The sequence below is a fragment of the Fistularia commersonii genome, chromosome 21, assembly GCF_037954325.1.
Source record: "Fistularia commersonii isolate RoL2024-O1a breed Wild chromosome 21, RoL_Fcom_v1.0, whole genome shotgun sequence".
NCBI classification, from domain to species: Eukaryota; Metazoa; Chordata; class Actinopteri; order Syngnathiformes; family Fistulariidae; genus Fistularia; species Fistularia commersonii.
In genome coordinates, this window is record NC_141304.1 from 2,255,241 (window position 1) to 2,275,865 (window position 20,625).

At 50.9% G+C, this 20,625-nt stretch overlaps 1 protein-coding gene across 1 annotated transcript; it reads left to right on the plus strand.

Annotated features, from left to right (window-relative positions):
* The first annotated feature begins 4,021 nt into the window (after nucleotides 1-4,021).
* LOC147222003 (sodium-coupled neutral amino acid transporter 3-like) lies at nucleotides 4,022-19,467 on the plus strand. The gene is made up of 16 exons (XM_086167751.1): nucleotides 4,022-4,310; nucleotides 10,172-10,437; nucleotides 10,532-10,616; nucleotides 10,731-10,846; nucleotides 13,888-13,961; nucleotides 14,051-14,143; nucleotides 14,232-14,313; nucleotides 15,229-15,311; nucleotides 15,391-15,449; nucleotides 15,742-15,885; nucleotides 15,964-16,043; nucleotides 16,319-16,419; nucleotides 17,108-17,232; nucleotides 17,326-17,470; nucleotides 17,549-17,652; nucleotides 17,766-19,467. Exons 2-16 carry the CDS (start codon nucleotides 10,301-10,303, stop codon nucleotides 17,868-17,870), a joined length of 1,533 nt encoding a protein of 510 aa, XP_086023877.1. The 5' UTR covers nucleotides 4,022-4,310; nucleotides 10,172-10,300; the 3' UTR covers nucleotides 17,871-19,467.
* Nucleotides 19,468-20,625: the final 1,158 nt, after the last annotated feature.

A 20,625-nucleotide genomic window follows, 5' to 3' on the forward strand; every position in this document is an offset into this window, starting at 1 on the left:
TCGAGGCAGGTGATTGACTGGGTTAGATGGAGGCGGGTGATTGGCTGTCAGCGTTAGATGGAGGCGGGTGATTTTGCTGTCTGGATTAGATGGAAGCGGCTGATTTGTTGTCTGGATTAGATGATGGCAGGTGACTGACTGGGTTAGATGGAGGCGAGTGATTGGCTGTCTAGGTTAGACGGAGGCAGGTGATTGGCTGTGGGTTTGGAGGGCACATAACTTCTCCACACAACTTCTCTGCACGTTTAAAATCCAGTCAGACTGCATATGATCATCTGTTCCTCATGACGGCCAGTCCTACCATCTGCCTGGGTTAACACCAAGACTTCCATGCGTTCAGGACTGGAGAACCAAAGTCCATAGCTCTCAAATCTTGTCACGTACAGCTGTGGAAATGGGGAACAGCTACTTGTCTTGTACTCTGAGAAGAACTTTTTGCATAATACGTGATAAAAGTACATGAAACCTGTGATTGACAGTTGGTTGCAGATTCGAGAGACTAAACTTCAACTTCTTTCGCTGCGATTCTCCTTTTCATAAAATAGCTCGATTATTTCTTTCCACCACTAGGGGGCAATGTCATATTTTTATTGGGTGATTAAAATGACCAATAAAACTCATTCCCGCTGTCGTCATGGCGACGGGCGAGGTAAGGCGCTGAATCTCAGCCCGTGCAAACAAATGAATGAATCATTAACAGTGACTTTGAACGCATCATTTAGCACTAATTAAAAAGCACAGGCGGGGCGAGGGGGCTACTGTTTTTACATCAATTATTCAGTAATTAATTAAAAATACAATTTATCCTGCACTCAGGGTCATGTGGGCGCATCCCAGCTGTCGGACATGCAACCATTCACCCGCTCATTCACGTCGCAAACGAATCTCCCTTATGGGGATCAATAAAATACTATCTTATCTTACATCTATTCACCCTGTAATTCCTAGGCCCTTAGACATCGGAGAGTTCGTTTCGTATTTTTTTGTGAATTTATCAAATATGCATGCAAATGCACCCAAAATTGACCGGATGTGTGTAATAACACAGATAATGACACATTTATAGCAAGTTTGTCATATGTCCGCCATATTTAGAATATTTAATAATTGCGGCAGAGTGGCGCGTTTTAGCTTTTGATTTTAATTTCATTTTTTTTTTCCCTTTGCCACGACTTCTGACCTCCCTTTTCCCCGTCCGGGCCCCCGGAGGCCGCATTTTCGGGGAATTCCTCCCGCCGTGAGGAATAATGCTCAGGATTTTTTTCTGTCCCGCGGTGTTTTATTTATGTGTGTGTGTGTGTGTGTACTATAGTCTTTGATGGTGGGAGGGTGGGAGTTGGGCAGGTGGCGCCACAGAGTGTTTGTGTGCACAGGAGAGGGGACACCTCATGAACTTCTTCTGTGGAAAGATGATTGAAGTCCGGCGAGAACAACAAACACCCCCCTCCTTTCATGACAGATGTGTCCTATAGATAACCGCCTCCGAAAACACAGATCACACACATGCACACACACACACACACACACACACACACCGGCCTGCTATAGTGTGATCCCTGGTCTTCGTGTTCTCGCATTAAAAAGCTCCACAGAAAAAGAGTGCCGCTTCCCCTGTGATCCTCCTGTGGGGTTTGCGGCTTGGCCCACGCCAACGCCGCCGCCGCCGCCGCCGCCGCCGCCAGGCCATCTCGTCCCTCCGAGAGGCTCCGGTGCTGTTCGGGTGCAGCGGCCGCGCGGAAAATCGAAGCGACAGCGAGCTATAAAACGGCAGAACTGGAACGCCATGGCGGTCCTGCACCAACCGCATGGCCGGCCTTCAGGTAGTTGCATAACAGCGGGGTGTAAACACGATTACGGCCCTCCACACGGCGTGAACATCGCCACACGGTGGCTGCACCGGGTTATCGACCTTAATGAGCCTCGGGCACAGCTGAGACCATCTGAATGAGTGTAGTGGTCTGTGAGGAGATCTCTTCTCAATGCTCGACCTAATGATGGGTAATGGGTCCTCGTCCAAGATCCTGGACCGGACCTCCCGCCCCTGCTGGTGGTCTAAAGCAGAGGTGAAGATGTGGAGCGAGGAGAGTAGAGAGGATCAGGCTGGGGACGGCACATGTTAGATGTTCTGGAGATAAAATGGTTTGGATGTGGACAAAGGAGGGATGGTGAAGATCTGGATGAAGAGCAGAGAGGAGGTTCATGGATGGATTGGAAAGAAGACAGGATGTTAGTTGGTGTGAGAGAGGAGGATCCAGAGGAGAGGGTTGGATGGAGAAGCCCGAAGAAGAATAAGTCGTAGTCTACATTTGACCCCTCACCCATCCCAGGTCCACCTCAGAAAACTACAAGAGCTCATTGTCTTGAGAAATGCACCGCTTTGCTGACGATGTGGTGACGTGAGGCTTGTGCCTTCCTGCTCTGCCGGCTCGGTGAACCACCGAACATCACCTTCTGGTGAAGGGTTTCGTTGTTATGCCTGCAGACACACAAGGTCTGTGTCATGTAGGTGAGAGTTCATCGTGGTGTGTTCCACCATCTCACCCTAGAAGAAGGTCCCGGAGAGCCGTCTAACCAGGGTACCCACAGCCAGAAGACCCAAAGGCGTTTATGGATGTCACACCTGGTGGTTTACATGTTAGAACAAGTCTTCATAAATAGACCAGCATTCATTCTTTCACTCATGTATTATGCAGATGTGCAGTCACCCTCTCATTCACACGTCAAATAGGAACGCAACCATTCACCATTTCATTTATGCATCGTAGAAACATGCAAGAATTCACCCTCTCATTCATATTTCCGCGGGAATTCAACCGGGGACCTTCTGCACCAGCCGCGTTTAGATGAACCACCTCAATAACAACCTGCTGCGGGATTGCTAGCGTTAGCATTAGCGCTCTGACCCTCCGTGTGGATCCTTCTGGATCAACACGGGGTCAAAGGTTAGGGCGACGGGCTCCGGTTAATGAAACAGCCCCTCTGTCTGCGCCGGGAAGAAGCTCCTTTTCCTCCTGAAAGGATCTTTTTGTGTGGGATTTATTCCTCCGCCAGACGAGACGGTGGAGTCTTCAAGCATGACGCGCCGGCGGGACGGACGGCCTCGAACGTCTCGTCCCGTTCACGCCGCCGACACCGTCATTCCACCCGTCGCTATGGGAACGGCCCATTACGCTTTTCACCCGCGCCAGCGGCAGAACAGCATGTGCTATAAGGGGACGGTTGCCACGGGGATATTTCAACCCACCGCCACAAGCGAAAACAACTTGAATAAAAACCCAAAGCGCCCCAGGGCCCGCAGGTGACCGACCTCCGGAGGTGATGCGTTTGAGGGACGAGGAGAATGCAGTTGAATAAAAATGCAGATGCCAGATGTCCTTCGTCCTCCCCTCCTCCGGCCTCCACCCACCGCTCATTAGTGGACGCCTCCTAAACCCCACGGAAACACGGCTGAGAAATTAAACCAGAATTAAACACATCTGTCCGGGGACGAGAAGATCAGCTGAACGCACACACATGCACGCACGCACGCACGCACGCATGCACGTACGAGCACGCATAGCTGCAGAGGAGAAGGGGAGGTGAAGGATTAGCATTTTTTTTTTTGTTGTTTCCTGGTTCGGGCGATGATATGTTTGTTTGTTTATGTGTCCAAATAAGGGTCGGTGACGTCACGACAACATCCTCCGGATAAAACACGCGTGGGGGTGGGGTGACGTTGCAGGTGCGTGAGGGATGGAGAGACAGAGAGAAAGATAGAGAGAGAGAGAGAGAGAGAGAGACCCCCGGAGCGCCGTGACATAAAAAATAGCGACATACCGGTGACCTAGAAATGGTGCACACGCACGCACTCACGCACGCGCGTGTGCGGCGGCACGAGGTCCGCTCCGATTGGACGGCGCTGCCCGACGGGTCCGCGTGAGCCCCGCTTTTTTTTTTTTTTTTTTTTTTAATGTTTAATTTTAATTTTTATTTATTTTTTTAAAATTATTTTTATTGGAGTGAGAGAGAGAGCGCTCCCACCAGTTCACCTTTTTTTTTTTTTTTTTTTTTTTTTTTTTTTTTTTCGGTTCACGTCGGACCGTCGCGCGCGCTCCCGCACAGCCAATCGATGTGATTGCGGGACTGTGCGTGAAGGAGGCGGGACCGCGCATCCCAACCCCCGCAACCTCCAGCCCGCCTCCTCCTCTTCATCCTCCTCCCCTTCGGAGAAGATTAGGAGAACAATTCAGCGGGAGCCACATGACATTGAGGCGGACGGCGCGAGCGGAGGCACGCGGAGTCGGCGGAGGGTCACCGGCACTTCCTCCCCGGTAAGGCTCCGGTTCCCGTGCACGTCGAGATATCGTTGGATATTGTTTCCATTATATTTGCATTGCTTCTTCATATTTCTGCGCCGTCGCGGAATCGGTAGGATGCGTGCGTTGGCGTGGGGGGTCGCGCGCACGTGCACGCGCGCCGCGAGGACGCGGGACTCGAACTTGGCGGTTTTCACCATCCTAACCGTTTTGAAATCACGTCGCTCTCCCGAGATCTCGCGATGACACAGTGCTTCGCGAGGAGTTGTCGTCCTCATTGGGGTCCGGGTGCAGCCACAGGTGTCTCCTCCTGTACCCATAATAGTACCAATAGCAGTACTACTACTACTACTACTACTACCAGAGTGATAGTATCATTATCTGTGACAGTAACAGCCGTAACAGTACAAGTCCCCGTACTAGTACCAGTGAGGTACCCATAATACGTCCAGTAACAGTGCTCGAACCACTAAGAATAACTGTAGCAGGAAGGGTACCACTAACAGTACCCATAATAGTAGCAGGAACAGTACCACTAGTACCGGAGTGATAGTATCGGTCTTTGTGAGAGTAACGGGAAGAGTAGCCGTATCAGGAGCAGTACAAGTCACCATACTTGTACCAATGAAGGGACCCATATTGGTTCAAGTACCAGTACAGTAGCAGGAAGAGTACCACTCATCGTAAGAGTAAGAGTGACCATAACAGTACCCTTAAAAGTACCAGTGACACGAGTACCTGTAAGTTTGGCAGTGTCAATATCAGCAACAGCAAGGGTACCAATAACAGTAGCAGTGCAAGTAACCATACTTGTACCACTAACAGTACCCGTAATAGTAGCAGGAACTGCACTACCAGTACCGGTGTGATAGTATCGGTCTTCGTGAGAGCAACGGCAAAAGTAGCCGTAACAGGAGCAGTACAAGTCACCATACTTGTACCAATGAGGGGACCCATATTGGTTCAAGTACCAGTACAGTAGTAGGAAGAGTACTACTGATAGTAACAGTAATCATAACAGTACCCTGAAAAGTACCAATGACACGAGTACCTGTGTGACAGTGTCAATATCAGCAACAGCAAGCGTACCAATAACAGTAGCAGTGCAAGTAACCATACTTGTACCACTAACAGTACCCATAATGGTACCAGCAACACTTCTTGCGCCACTCGGAATACAAGTACCAATAACAGTAGTTGCCGTGAGAACCGTACTTGTGCCTGTAGCAGTGCCCATACTAGTATCAGTAACAGTACTTGTACCAGTAAGAGTGACAGTACCAGTAGGAGTCACAGTACCAGTAAGAGCACCAAAAGCAGTACCAGTAGGAGTCACAGTACCAGTAAAAGTCGCAGTAACAGTAACGGTAGGAGGAGCAGAACAAGTGCCAGTAACAGTGAGACTACCAATAAGAGAACAAGTAACAGTACTACTACCAGTACCCATACCAGTAGCAGTACCAGCACCAGCGATAGTAAGTGTCAGAAGCAGTACCGGGGCCGGTCGCGGTACAAGTCGCAGAGGGCAGGTACTCAAATCAGCTGGATTACCAAGGTAATCCCAGGTGCTGTTTCCACCTGAGTGCAAACCGGCTGCTCTCGTCTTGCCGGATGTTTTATTCCCCAACGTGCGCTAATTGCGCTAACGGGTCTCCGAGGCAGGAGCCGCTAGCGGCGCGTCTTGACGCGGCGTTGGCGTCCGGCGGGCCGGATGAGAGGCGGCTAATCCCGTCATTCGCCGCGGAGACGAACGGGATCTTTTCACATCCGTCTGACTCATCCTCCTGCAGCAGCACGACCGCCTCACACACACACACACACACACACACACCACACACACACACACATACACACACACACACAAGAGATTATTTTTAATCCACCTTTTTTTTTTCTAATTTTATCCAGATTATTTTTTTTACTCGTTTTTTTTTCTCAAAACACTTCCGATGTACTCTCCTCCTGTACTATTATTGCTCCTCATCGTTTTGACATGGAATGTGTGTGTGTGTGCACGCACCTGTGTGTGTGTGTGTGTGTGTGTGTGTGTGTGTGTCCCTCCCCTCACCCTTCCTGTGATTTTGAGAATTTCAATGTCATTTTCTTCAATATCATTTAGACAATTTCCTGCACCATCTTCTTCTAAACTTCATTCACAATGTCATCTCCACTGAGTTGATTGCCACCCAGAGATCCTCCTGGTTCTCCTCTGAGGAACCGATGAAGAACCTGCCAAAAAAAAAAAAACCACCTTCACACTGGCCAGGTGGCTTCTGGACATCTCAGCTTCTCCAACAGCTGCTACTACTAGTGAGGGTCCAGCCTCCTAGTCATGTGACCCATCCTCTCACACACACACACACACACACACAGGCTTTTTTTATCTGGTAGGAGACAACACACTGTTGTAGAAGGTGAAAGAATTAGAGACGAAGCTAGCGAGAGGTGGAGGTGGAGTCAAGGGGAAGGTGGATTTGGAGGTGTAGATGGAGATGTAGCTCAGGCAGATGTCCACGTCCTCGCCGTGTAGAGGACGAATAATGCCACCCGGATGGTGTGGAAATTATGGGATGCCGCGCAGCGAGTCGTACTCCTAAAGAAACCCGCCGACGTCCGATCCCGATCAATACGCCCGATCAGTACAGCCGGTCAGTCGATCAATACACCCGATCCCGCTGGGTGTAATTCCGGGACCCGCCACTAGGGGGCGTGCAGCTCAGCACCTTTAATCTGCTGACTTCCAACCTTTCCAAGTATTTCTTTCAGCTTTTTACTACGTTTGCGTGCGTACTGGTGTGTCCTCGCCGTCGTACTGCAGTAATACCCGGTTCTGTCGGGGACTTGACACCCTAAGCCTCGCTCTGATCTGCTTAGCGGGCCGGTTCCGAGTCAGTGGGTTCGGATTTGGACTTGCAGGCGGCGGCGGTGGCGGCATGTGACAGTCAGCAGTGTGAGGTCCATGGCGGTGACCACACACACACACACACACACACACACACACCTGGGTCACATTCCCACCCCGTGATGCACTTCCCTGTTTCTGCGCCCGTGTGACCCGGAGGGGTGACAGAAGCATGGCGGCGAGTCAGGCGCCAGGGCGAGGGTGGCACGCCGCGCCGCCGCCGCCGCCGCCGCCGCCGCCAGCAGGACAGACGCATCATTATGCATCCGGTCGCATCCTTCGCCTATTGTTCCGGACAATATACTGCAGTATGGTTTCCTCCTGGGTGGTGGAAGGGGCGTGTCCTCTGGTCGCCATCTTCCCGTTTCCGAAAATCCCCGCAAAGCGGAATTGGCGCGTTACTTCCTGCCGCCATGTTTGATTTTCTTTGGTTTCTTTCGCGATGCGTTCAGGGACCGCGGGAGGAAACAGACGCGGCGTTGGAATTTTTTCCGCAGAGATGCTTATTCCGGAGCTGCGTCAGGGGGCGGGGCTTAAGCGGGACGGCTCAGCTGTCAATCATCCGGTGGACGTCCGAACGATCGCCCTCTCAGTTTTTCGGACTGAGAACTTGGAAGGACACCTGGAGGGAACACACACACACACACACACACACACACCTTCCTGTTTGATGATGCAGTCGGAGGGGGGGGGGGGGGGGGTCCGGTTTAACGTCTGAGCCAAAGTGACAGGAACGGTTGTGTGTTTCTATAAATAAATCATCGTGAGTCATCGGGGGCTGGCGATCCCGCGCACGCCGTTCCTTTTTCCAGACACGACGGGGGGGTGAATGCAGCAAACACACACACACACACACACACACCCCCCGTGACCCTCCAGAAGAAGACCTTCATGCTGACCGATGGAAACTGATGTAGATTTAAAGCAGCAGTGAGCTGTGATTGGCTCTCGCTATGGAGAGAGGCGGGGCTTCGATCCGGAAGCAAACCTGTCAATCATCTCACATCTGTCATCCAAACATCGTCAGATTGACATCTGACGGTGTTTGGATTGGAGATCATGGAGAACGGCGTGGACCACGGCGTGCACGTGGTTCATCGTGGCCTCCGGGGCGTCCGCTGTCTTCGCTGACACCCTGGCATGTGCACTTGAACGCATCGCGGCGTTGCAGACGGTCTCGGCGGCCCCGGATGTAAAACGCCTCCGCGGGGTTCGATCAGCCCGCCGAAGCTGCTAATCTCTTAATCTGTGTGAAAAATCTGTGTGAAAAATCGGCGGACAGATGACGGACAGGAGATGGCGAGGAGGAGCGTTCCGCCATCTTCATCACGCTCTTCAGATTAAGAGTGAAAAATGACACCCCGGCGGCAGGAGGATTAGCGGCCGCTGATTACCGGATTATAAACCGGAATTACACACGGATCAAACTCGGGATTGATTTATCCCGGCTTCCGTGGTTGCCACAGAAACGAGTTCCGGTCCTGTTCTTCCACTCGTGAAAGCGTGAAAGTGCTATTGTTTGGTGATCATGTGACCTAAGCTCCGCCTCCAAGGGGGGGGGGTGACATATTCGGGGGCCGACATGAAGATCTCAGCTTCTCCGTGTTGGTTCTCCATGTTCTCCTGCAGGGTCGGCAGGTTCATGCAAGGCCTCATGATGGGATGTCCCTGTATGATTGACAGGTGACCCATCCAGGTGAAGCCCCGCCTCTCGCCCCAGCGTGCGCTGTGATTGGCTCCTCCCCCCCTGCCCTGCGTGCAGCTCGGACAATGACCCCAACAGATGGTTTCATCTGATCAAAGTTCTCATGTCGAGTGGTCGAGTTTCGCGTGACCCCGTGCACGCAGTCCGTGTGGCGGCGGCGGCGGCGGCGTTGACCATGTGACCCGCCGGGATCAAATCCATTCTTATTAAAGAGAAACGGGAGGTTTCCATGGTAACCCATCAGATCAGCTCGTCGCCGTGACGCCCCGGACCTTCCATAAACCCCCCGTCCCATCAAGTAGCTCCGCCTCTCCTGGATTTGTTGCCCCTCTGAGTGGCAGCGCCGTTCTGTGCCGCGATTTGTCGTCCCGGGAGCGCCGCCGCCGCCGCTGCCGTCAGCAACTCCGCTACAACTGCGCCCGGATAAAGGATAACGGCGCTTCGGCCAATCCAAGGTGGCGTCTTTTCAATTAGACCCCGGGTGAAATACCTTTTCAGCCCCTCGAGTGGCCCAGCGAGCCGCGGCCAAGGGGGCCTCGACGGTATAATGATGCCGGGCACAATGGCGCCAGTGTTCCCCCCGGACCCGTTCCCAGGAAACCGCACAACATGTGCCATTGTGCTCTGTGCTTTGCTGCCCGTCCACGTTGCCCGGAGGCACGGAGAGGCCTGGCGGCGGCGACGGGAGAGCTCGCCGTTGCGCAGGTTCAAGGGAGTGTCAGGGGTGATGCGTGACGCCGCGCGTTGAATTCCCGTGCGTTTAAAAGAAAGACAAGGGGAATAAAAAAAAAAAAAAAAAATGGCAGGGCCGGACGTGCGAGGCGGAAGGGGCCCGGGGCCGAGCGGGGCCCCCCCGGGGGGGGGGTAGTTGCCGAGGAGCGGCGAGCATTGTCGCTGGCAACAAACAAGCAGAAAATGCCTGGAGCTGGTTCCTATCTGGTTCGAGCTGGTTTCTCTTTATTTGCCCCCCCCTCCCCTTCCACCCCCTCCCACGCCGTCTCCTTCCAGCAGGATCTCCAGTACAGTCCTCACTGCTGTCTGAGATCATTCAGAGCCGGCCAGCGTCCACATCATCCAGGAGACCTGTGTCACGGCGGGCTTTTTTTATTGTCGTTGTTGTTGGCCGGGCCTTCCCGCAGGCCCAGCGGGACACACAGGAAGCCCAGTGTGTCACACACACCCCTTTCACACTTGACGTGTCAATTAGGCGCCGGCGACCGTCCGATCCGGTATCGCCGATTTAACGTTTCAACTCCTTTCCTCCCGCAGATCCCTGGAAGGAAATCAATAATCCAGTCGCCCCCTCCCCTCCTCCTCCTCCTCCTCCTCCTCTAGCCCCGCCCCCGCCCCTCCCCCCCCCCCCGCACTGGTCGTCCTCCAGCTAGCTTAGCGTCAGACATGAGCGAGGGCAGCCCTGCCGAGACGGCGGACGCCGCCCCCGCCGAGGTCAACGCCATCCCCAACGGGAAGGGGCACGAGCCCGGGGAGGACGCCACGTCGCCGGGCAAGACGCCGCCGGCGGCCGATGGTGAAAAGTGAGAGCGCCTCCTGATGGAGATTATATTTATGTTGTGTGTGTGTGTGTTGTGGTGCCGCCGCTGACGCCGAGACGCCGCCGTGTCCCCGCAGGGCGGAGAACGCCGAGGCCGGCCTGCCGGAGAGCCAGGAGTTCTCCTCGGGAGCGGAAGGCAAGAAGACCACGCGGTTCACGGACGTAAGGCCGTCTTGTCAACAAGGGTCTGCATGCTTTTCTAGCCATGCTAGCATAGCTAATGTGTTCATTCTCCCACCTGTGTGTGTGTGTGTGTGTGTGTGTGTGTGTGTCCAGTTCGAAGGGAAGACCTCCTTCGGGATGTCCGTCTTCAACCTGGGCAACGCCATCATGGGAAGTGGAATTCTGGGACTTGCGTATGCCATGGCCAACACCGGGGTCGTCCTCTTCCTGTAAGCTAACTGCCGCCCGCTCAGTGTGTGTGTGTGTGTGTGTGTGTCTGTTTTCACGTTCTCCCTCCATGGAGAACACGGTTGTCCATCTTGAGTCCAAAATCAGCCTGTAGGTCACTGAATTCTTGGATTCCTCTGTGATTGACAGCTGACCCATGTGATTGACATCTGATCCTGTGATTGACATCTGATCCTGTGATTGACAGCTGCGCCTGTGATTGGCAACTCGCCCTGTGATTGACAGCTGCGCCTGTGATTGATAGCTAGTGCCGTAATTTACAGCTGGCCCCTGTGATTGACAGCTAGCCCTGTGATTGACAGTTGACCCATGTGATTGACAGCTGACCCATGTGATTGACAGCTGACCCATGTGATTGACAGCTCGCCCCTGTGAATGACAGCTGGTCCCTGTGATTGACAGCTAGCCCTGTGATTGACAGTTGACCCATGTGATTGACAGCTAGCCCTGTGATTGACAGTTGACCCATGTGATTGACAACTAGCCCTGTGATTGACAGCTAGCTTTGTGATTGATAGCTTGTACCGTAATTTACAACTAAACCGTCCATGTACAACATCAGCCATTAGCGTTGGTGTGTGTGTGTGTATGTGTGTGTGTGATGGGGGCTTGAAGGTGGAAGAGGCGGGGCTTCACCTGGATGGATCACCTGTCAATCATATTGTCGCTCTCCACATCCACCCCCCAAAGGGAGGGGAGTTGTAGCCCCAGGCGAACCCTGCGCATGAGCAGAATGGTCCGTCCCGTGGAAGACTAACCCGATAATCCCGATGGCGCTCGCCTTTAGCGCCCTGAAGGGGCGGAGCTTAGCCTTCGGGGCGGTCTTCACGACCACATCCTCTCTAGGTTCTCCAGCCTGGGTTCTCCCCGTGTTCTCCAGCCTGGGTCGTCTCCAGGCGACAGCTGCGGATTAAGCCCCGCCTCTTCCCCCGCCGCCAGCTGTGATTGGCTCCAAATAACAAATTTCTAACCGTGATCCTCCGCGGATCTCCAGGGACGTCAAACCAATCGGCGGACCAACGTCACCTTATCGGAAAACGCCGAAACACGATTGCGGGTCGAACGGAAAGCCTCATATTCCGAGACGCCGCCGCTTCTCTTCGCTCTTTTCCTATCAGGCGTTGCGTTCAGGGACACGTGCACTCCGACGCGTAATTACATTGTAATAACGCCTTCGATCGCCTCCGAACGTGCAGGAAATTGGAATTTTGAGGATTATTGAGTATATAAGAGGGTTTTAAAAGGGGTTTCTGTTGCTGGCTTGTTTATTATGCTTATTACCCCCCTGTGTAATATCCTGTTTCCCCTTTAATAATATTTGCAAAAATGTTTTCCTGGCGCCGGGGCCTCACAGGGCCAGCAGGGCGGCGGCGGCGTGCAAAGCAACTTCGAGTGTGTCAGCGGTCAACGCGCCCGTCCTCCGCCCCGCTGCCGCCGCCGCCGCCGCCGCCGCCGCTCGGCTGACTAACCCACCTGGAGCCGGCCCAGCAGCCGCGAAAGGAAAGCAAAACAAACAAACAGAAAGAAAACCGGCCAAAGTCGGATGGGGGCGGGTCGGAGGAGGCCCGTTCACACACACACACACACACACACACAGAGTGAAATCACTCCAAAGTGTGTGTTAATTTTAATTGTTTAAAAATAATCAAATTGCTTAAAGATAGTCAAATTTTTTGAAAAGAATCAAATTGAATTGTTTAAAAAGAATCAAATTATATTAAAAAGAATCAAATCAAATCGTTTAAAAACAATCAAATTGTTTGAAATAATCAAATGTAATTGTTTAAAAGTAATCGAATTGTTTAAAAATAATGAAGTTGTTTAAACTAATCAAATTTAATTGTTTAAAAAAAATGAAATTGTTTAAAAAAAATGATCAAATTGAATTGTTTAAAGATAATCAAATTGTTTAAAAAAATAATCAAATTTAATTGTTTCAAAATAATCAAATTGTTCAAAAATAATCAAATCTAATTGTTTAAAAATAATCAAATTGTTTAAAAAAAATCAAATTTTATTGTTTCAGAATAATCAAATTGTTTAAAAAAAATCAAATTCAATTGTTTAAAAATAATCGAATTGTTTAAAAATTGTCAAATTTAATTGTTTACAATAATGAAATTGTTTTAAAAAATTACCAAATTTTTTTTTTTTAAAACAGTCAAAGTGTTTAAAAATAATCAAATTTAATTTGTTAAAAAACGATCAAATTGTTTATTTTCTAAATAATCAAATTTAATTGTTTAATCTTAACAATAATAATAATCAAATCCAAATTTGCTAAATTAAATCTTCCCAAGAAATAAAAAGAAAGGAAAAAATACCTTAAATGCTGGAAAACTGAGCAACCAAAAATGAGAGATCACCGTAATTAGCAGTGTGTTACTGCCAAAACCTGCAGGTTTCATGAAATTCTTCGTTTTTTTTTCGGGGGGGTCGAAAAGTTCAAGAACCTCTCGCTCGTGCACGCTCGCACATGCTCGTGCGCGCTCCGTGCACGCTCCGTGCACGCTCTCATCCTTGCAGCAGCCAAAGCAAAATGTGATCTAGGAGATTACGGCTGTCACAGCAATCAAGAATAATCTGGTGATCTGATGTGCGGGCGAGTGTGTAAGTGTGTGTGTGTGTGTGTGTGTGTGTGCGTGTGTGTGTGTGCGGTGTCTGGAGAACAGCGAGTCTTAAGAAGGGAGAACAAAAATGGGGAGAGATTACTGTTAACGAGGGATTTTCCTCAATCCGTCACGTCCAGCGGCGCCTTTTCAAATCACCCATCTGGAGTGTGTGTTTGTGTGTGTGTGTGTGTGTGTCGGATGATGTGTGTGTGTGTGTGCGGGGGGGGGGGGGGGGGGGGGGGTCGCTGACAGGGCAGCCCCCTCCTTTTCTTCCTTTCAGCTGGAGTAACAATCCCAGCATATAAGAATCCCCCCCCCTCCATTGTCCAGCTGTGTAAATACATCCCGGCTCAGATTACGGGGTTATGAAAGTGGTCGTAACCATGACGATAATCCCGCCCTCCTTCCAGGTTCCTCCTCACGGTGGTGGCGGTCCTCTCCTCCTACTCCATCCACCTGCTGCTCAAGTCGTCCGGAATCGTGGGTACGAGCGCCGTCGTGGCGGGATTACGACCCTAATCCGGCGCGGATTAGGACGGCGCTCACGGCCGTGTTGTTCTGTGCGTCACCCAGGTATCCGCGCTTACGAGCAGCTCGGCTACAGGGCCTTCGGAACGCCGGGGAAGATGGCGGCCGGCATCGCCATCACCCTGCAGAACATCGGCGGTGAGTCCACGCGCGGCGTTCTCGCCGTCTGATTGGTTCTCCTCCCGCTGATGTCATTTCCTGTCCCCCCCCCCCACCCCACGCTCAGCCATGTCCAGCTACCTGTACATCGTCAAGTACGAGTTCCCGCTGGTCATCCAGGCTTTCCTGAAGGTGGACAACCCGGCGGGGTGAGTAGCCGCCCGCCGCCGTTTCTTGTGGGAATGCAAACAGGAAGTGACGGCGTGTGGAAACTTAATCTGGGTCGCACCTGCACGCAGCGTGGGAAACGACCTGGTGTGTGTGTGTGTGTGTGTGTGGGGGGGGGCACAGCCGGAGGCGGCGGGATATCTCCGGCCGCCGCAGCTGCACCTCCACCTCCGCAAACAACCCTCCTTTTTATCTGCACGGTCAACAGCCTCCCCCCGCAGATTATTGTGATTGGATTATCGCGCCGCTGGATTGAGGGAATAAACATAAACAAACCTGCTGGGAGGGGATCCAGGCGCCGGCGCGTAAACCGCCTTCTGCACCAAAGGGTGAACGTCACGATGTCACCATGTGCCGACCCATTAGTGGCAGCAATGGAGGGCTTATTACACGAGTTCTTACACTGTAATAACACAGTAATAACACAGTAATAACACAGTAATAACGCAGTAATAACACAATAATAGCGTAGTAATAATGCAGTTATAACACATGGATGTACTATGGAACGGCGTGGTGTGTTTTTGGAAGCGTCCCCGATGGCGTGGGTGCGTTCAGTGGCGTGACCCCGGCACGAATCAATGAGCTCCCTGTGTGTGTGTGTGTGTGTGTGTGTGTGTGTGTGTGTGTGTGTGTGTGTGTGTGTGTGTGCGCACATCTGCGCCGGCCGACGGGGGTTTTTGTCAGCGAGCCGCCGGTATGTCGGCACCGAGCACACGCTGCTGATTGATCGCCGGCTCGCACACACACACACACACACACGATCAGGGTTCCACTCCACCAGCGCTAATGTGTGTGCGTGTGTGTGTGTGTGTGTGTGTGTGTGTGTGTGTGTGTGGCCATCTCGCCTCATCTCCTGTTCACCATCGGCGTTATCGATCCCGATCGGATCACAGCGAATGGTACATAAACGGGAATTACCTGGTGATCATCGTCTCCGTGGCGATCATACTGCCGCTGGCTCTCATGAAGCAGCTGGGTGAGTGAACACACACATGCTAACTTAGCTTAGCATCAGTCCGGTTGTGGCATACGGCTGTTTTGTCCTTCTCGCCCAGGTTACCTCGGATACGCCAGTGGCTTTTCCCTGAGCTGCATGGTTTTCTTCCTCATTTCGGTGAGTGCCCCCCCCCCCACCCCCCCCCACCCCAATCCCTCCCACCCCCGACGGCGTTCTCACGCAAAACCGCCGCGGTCCCGTGACGCGTTCTCACGGGCTCTTTAGTATTCGCCGCTCCTCGCCGCTCCCCGCCGCTCGCACAGCTCCAGGCTTTGCTGCCTGGCTGTTTCCCCCCCTGACCTAGTTTTTGGACATGGGAGCTGTAATCCATGCATCCCTCCCTCGCTCGCTCGCTCTCTCCCTCCTTTGTGTCCGTCTAAGGCCGCTCTTCTCTCTCTCCGACACGCAGGTCATCTACAAGAAGTTCAACATCCCCTGTCCCTTTGTGGACTTCGCCGCTAACGTCACGGCCGGCGGCGTGAACGTCAGCGCCGTTCCCGGGTTGGAGGACGACCCCGCCTGCATACCCAAAATGGCCAACCTCAATTCCCAAGTAGGTGCAAGAACGCCGCCGTCCGCTTGGAATCCATGCCGTATCCATGGTAACGTGTTGGCGTTCATTCCCTTACAGACGGCCTACACCATCCCCATCTTGGCGTTCGCCTTCGTGTGCCACCCCGAGGTCCTGCCTATCTACACCGAGCTTCGCAAGTATGTTCCGGCCGCCCCCCCCCCCGCCTCGTGCACCCCTGCTTTTTGCCCCCCCCCCCCCCTCACGTGCACTGCCTCGCACCTGTGCACCTGCTTGTGTGGGATGTAGCATGTTGATGCTGATTGTTTTTTTTTTTCTAAATACTGTCAGGGCTGCATTAATATAACTGTGTGTGTATGTGTGTGTGTGTGCGTGCGCGCGTGTGTGTGTGTGTGTGTGTGTGTGTCATCACATGCCAATACTTTTATTTTTTTTATTTTTTCTGACTTTTCAGTGCCACCAAGAAAAAGATGCAGCATGTGGCCAACATCTCCATCGCGGTCATGTACGGCATGTACTTCCTGGCTGCTCTGTTCGGATACCTCACCTTTTATGGTGAGGCCACGCCCCCTCACCCCCCCACCCACTCCATGCTGCCCCATATTTTCTTTTTTTTCTTGAAAAAACAAACTTTATTCATCCTCAGATTAAGACAGATGCACTCAAACGCGGCGTTTGGCTCCCCCTAGCGGTCAGAAGGAGAATCACACTCTGTTATCACATCCTGCACTTTGGCTTTTTTTTTATTTAAAGTGGGCATGCGCAATTGGCGTTACCCACCTAAGCCACGCCCCCTGCCCCCCAACCCATAGCTGTCCCATTCTTTTATTTATCTTAAAAATTCTAATTTTATTCATGCTCAAATTAGACGGACACGCACAAACACTATGGCGTTTTGCTGCCCCTAGTGGCCAGAATGAGAATTACACCTCACTGTGCACATCAAGCTTTTTTTCTTTTCTTTTTTTTGTTTTTATAATTAAGCTGCGCATGCGAAGCCACACCCCCTCAGCATCCACCCCATGGCTGTCACATTTTCTTTATTTTTCTTTAAAAAAACTTTGCTCATCCTCTGATTAGACAGACGCACTTAAACAATATTGCGTTTGGCTCCCTCTAGTGGCCAGAATGAGAACTACACTCCGCTTTCACATCCTGTTTCTTAATTTACGGTGCGCATGCGCAGTTAGCGTTAACCACAGAAGCCCCGCCTCCGGGGTCTCACGACCAATCCTCTCCCCAGGTGAGGTGGAGGCGGAGCTTCTGCACACCTACAGCCGCATCGACCCGTACGATAGCCTGATCCTGTGCGTGCGCGTGGCCGTGCTGACCGCCGTCACGCTCACCGTGCCCATCGTGCTCTTCCCGGTAAGTCGCCGTGGTAACCAAGATGTCAAACGCCACGCCCAACCTTGCGTTGGCTGAGATTCCCCCCCTCCCCCACGCCGCCGCCGTCCGCAGGTGCGGAGGGCCATCCAGCAGATGGCGTTCCCCAACAAAACCTTCTGCTGGCCGCGTCACATCGCCATCGCCTTCACGCTGCTCACCTTCATCAACCTTCTCGTCATCTTCGCCCCGAACATCCTGGGCATCTTCGGCATCATCGGTACGCCCAGAAGGTCGTGGGTTTCGTTCCGAACGGGTTCTCCGAGACGGAACCGGCTAACCGGCTCTGCTCTTCCAGGTGCCACCTCGGCCCCCTGCCTCATCTTCATCTTCCCCGCCGTCTTCTACATCCGCATTGTACCCAAAGAGGAGGAGCCAATGCGCTCGCCGCCCAAAGTCCTGGTGAGAAGAACCCTTGCACACACACACACACACACACACACACACAGGTTGTTATCGCCATGTTATTACATACTTCCCTTTTCTGCTCTTCCTCTCTTTCCTCCCTCCATCAGGCTGCATGTTTTGCAGGCCTGGGCTTCCTGTTCATGACCATGAGTCTGAGCTTCATCCTCATCGACTGGACCTCCGGCACCAACCAGGGCAGCAGCGGTCACTAAGCAACGCCGCCGCTATTGTTGTCCCCGTTGTTTTTGTTATTGTTATTATTATTGTTCCCCCCCGTCGGGGTTTCATGTTGTGGATGAACATGTGTCTCTCTTTTCTTCTGTGGGATCGTGTTTGAGTCTTTTTGAAACCTCTCCCCCTCGACGACGTGGTGTGGCGCGAGCCCCGATACGCACTGACGGGGAAAAAAAAACCCTTTTCTAAAGGACGTCCTTTATTTTAAACATTATATTTTAAAAACATATTATGATTGAAGTCCTTTATTAACCTGCAGTTACAGCCTCCGGCCACTGGGGGACGCTGTTGCCACTCATTTCAAGCTGTTGTTGATGTAGTTGGTATTTGTGTGTGTGTGTGTGTGTGTGTGTGTGTGTGTGTGTGTGTGTGCGGAACAGCCTGACAAGCACATATGGCCGAACCTTCCCGCAGGATATAAGCTAGATGTTTATTTTTATTTTTAAAAATAAACAAATAACAGCAAACTATAGCGAATATCAGCCTGTTCGACAAGGACCAATATCTATCTATCTATCTATCTATCTATCTATCTATCTATCTATCTATCTATCTATCTATCTATCTATCTATCTATCTATCTATCTATCTATCTATCTACCAATCGATCTATCTATCTACCGATCGATCTATCTATCTGTGACGTAGTGAGATGTGTTCGCTGTTGCCGTGGAAACGACGTGAAAAAACGGTTCCCAGTTGGCGCCCGTCTCTTCGCGCGGAGGAGGCCGTTAGCATTAGCATTAGCACTTTCTTCAGTAAGCACACGTGGGGTGGGGGGGGTCCTCCTGTTCTGATTGGTGTGATTCAGTCCGAGCCACGCCCCCTTTTTTAATTTTTATTTTTTTAAATAAATAGCCAAACGTCATATTAACCAACCTAACTTGTGTTCTAGAAGAAAAAAAAAGCCCTAAAGGTGTATCCATGGCAACGCTCAAGTGTGACTTCAAGTACGCGACCCCCCCGATCAGCACTCTCCCCTCCCCGATCTGTATTTTGTTTGATTGATTTTGTGACTAATTAGTTTCAAGTGACCATGTTGTTATTACAAAAAAAATTAAAAAAAAAAAAAAGGTAAAAAAAATGGCCGCCCTTCATCACAACTGTAGTAACCATGTAGTAACCATGTAATAACATGTAGTAACCATGTAGTAACTATGTAGTAACTATGCATTTGTGCGGTTGTACCTTGGACCTATACACATGTTCGGAGGGGTGTAACCGGGGGTAACCGGGGGTAACAACCCCCCCTTCATCCCATGATGTCGTCTTCCTCGCCAATCGCCGCCCAGTTGACGTCGGCCAGCGTCTATAAATAATGTATATAAATGTATACGTTTATACGCACATGTAGTTTGTATAATGTAAATAGTGATATAATAGATTCAGTCTGAAATGCAGAAATAAATGTTTATGGATTCTCAAAGTGCTTTTAACACCCCGCCCCCCCCCCCCCGAACTCCCAGCGTCCACGTTCTCCATGTTCTCCATGAACATGTTCTCCATGTTCTCCGTGTTTCTGGAATCTGTGGCCGGCAGGTGTTTCCGTGGCAATAAAATCAACCAGGTAACATGTTTCTGTCTGGGGTTCTGTGTCTGCTATTGTTTACTTACAATACTTTAAGAAATACTACTAATACTACCTCTGGCACGACTATTTTTAATGCTTCAACTACTACTGCAACTATTGGGCCTACAATACACCAATACTAGTACTGCTACTACCACAACTTCTGCCACTACAATATACCACCACTACTACTAGTACAACCATGGCCACCACAACAACAACAACTACTACTACGACTACTACTACTACTATTACTACTACAAAATGGCAATACACAACTACTACCAGTGCTTTACTACTATAGCTACTGATACATCAATACTTTAACCACCACTAATACTACAAGTACAATTGCTTCCACTACAGCTACGACTGCCAGCACAATACACCAATACTTCTGCTACTACTACTACTACTACTACTACTACTACTACAACTGCTGTTTCTACTACTGCAGTAACTCCAGAGGAGGCAGGAGATGCCGTGCCTCACCTCCCAATCTTGTAAAGAAAAAAATATCAACCTAAAAAAAGGATTAAATGGATATATTTATCAGGTATTTTTCATTTAACTTAAATAGTTTAAGTTTTTTTTTAATTCAAAATTGCTGAACTTTCACATTTGCTATTTAAATACTGAGAAGAGACGTGCGGTGAGGCTGCGGACTGTCGAGCCTCAAGGTAGATAACTGACCGCTGGCATGCTCTGCAATAAGACCGGATGTCTGCCTCTGTTAAAATGTTTAAAGACTTTTAGTAGATGAACTACATTTCCAATATGTCAACAACTGTATGTTATCAGTTTCTTGTGCTGAGCGATCAGAAAACGCCTGCGAAAAGCCTCTAAGTGAGGCACGTAGTTAACCTGCCTCATGGTAGTCAGTGCCTCACCTGCCATGAAGCTCTTTGGTCGTCTATCATCCATCCATCCATCCATCATCCATCCATCCATCTTCTGCCACTTATCCTACACTCAGGGTCGCAGGGGATGCTGGCGCCTACTTTTATTCTTAATTTTATTTTTGTTTTTATTTTCCATCCATCCATCCATCCATCCATCCATCCATCCATCCATCTGTTTTCTCCCGCTTATCCTGCACTCAGGGCTGTGGTGGATGATGGAGCCTATAAGTATAATTATTATTTTAAATTTAAATTTTAATC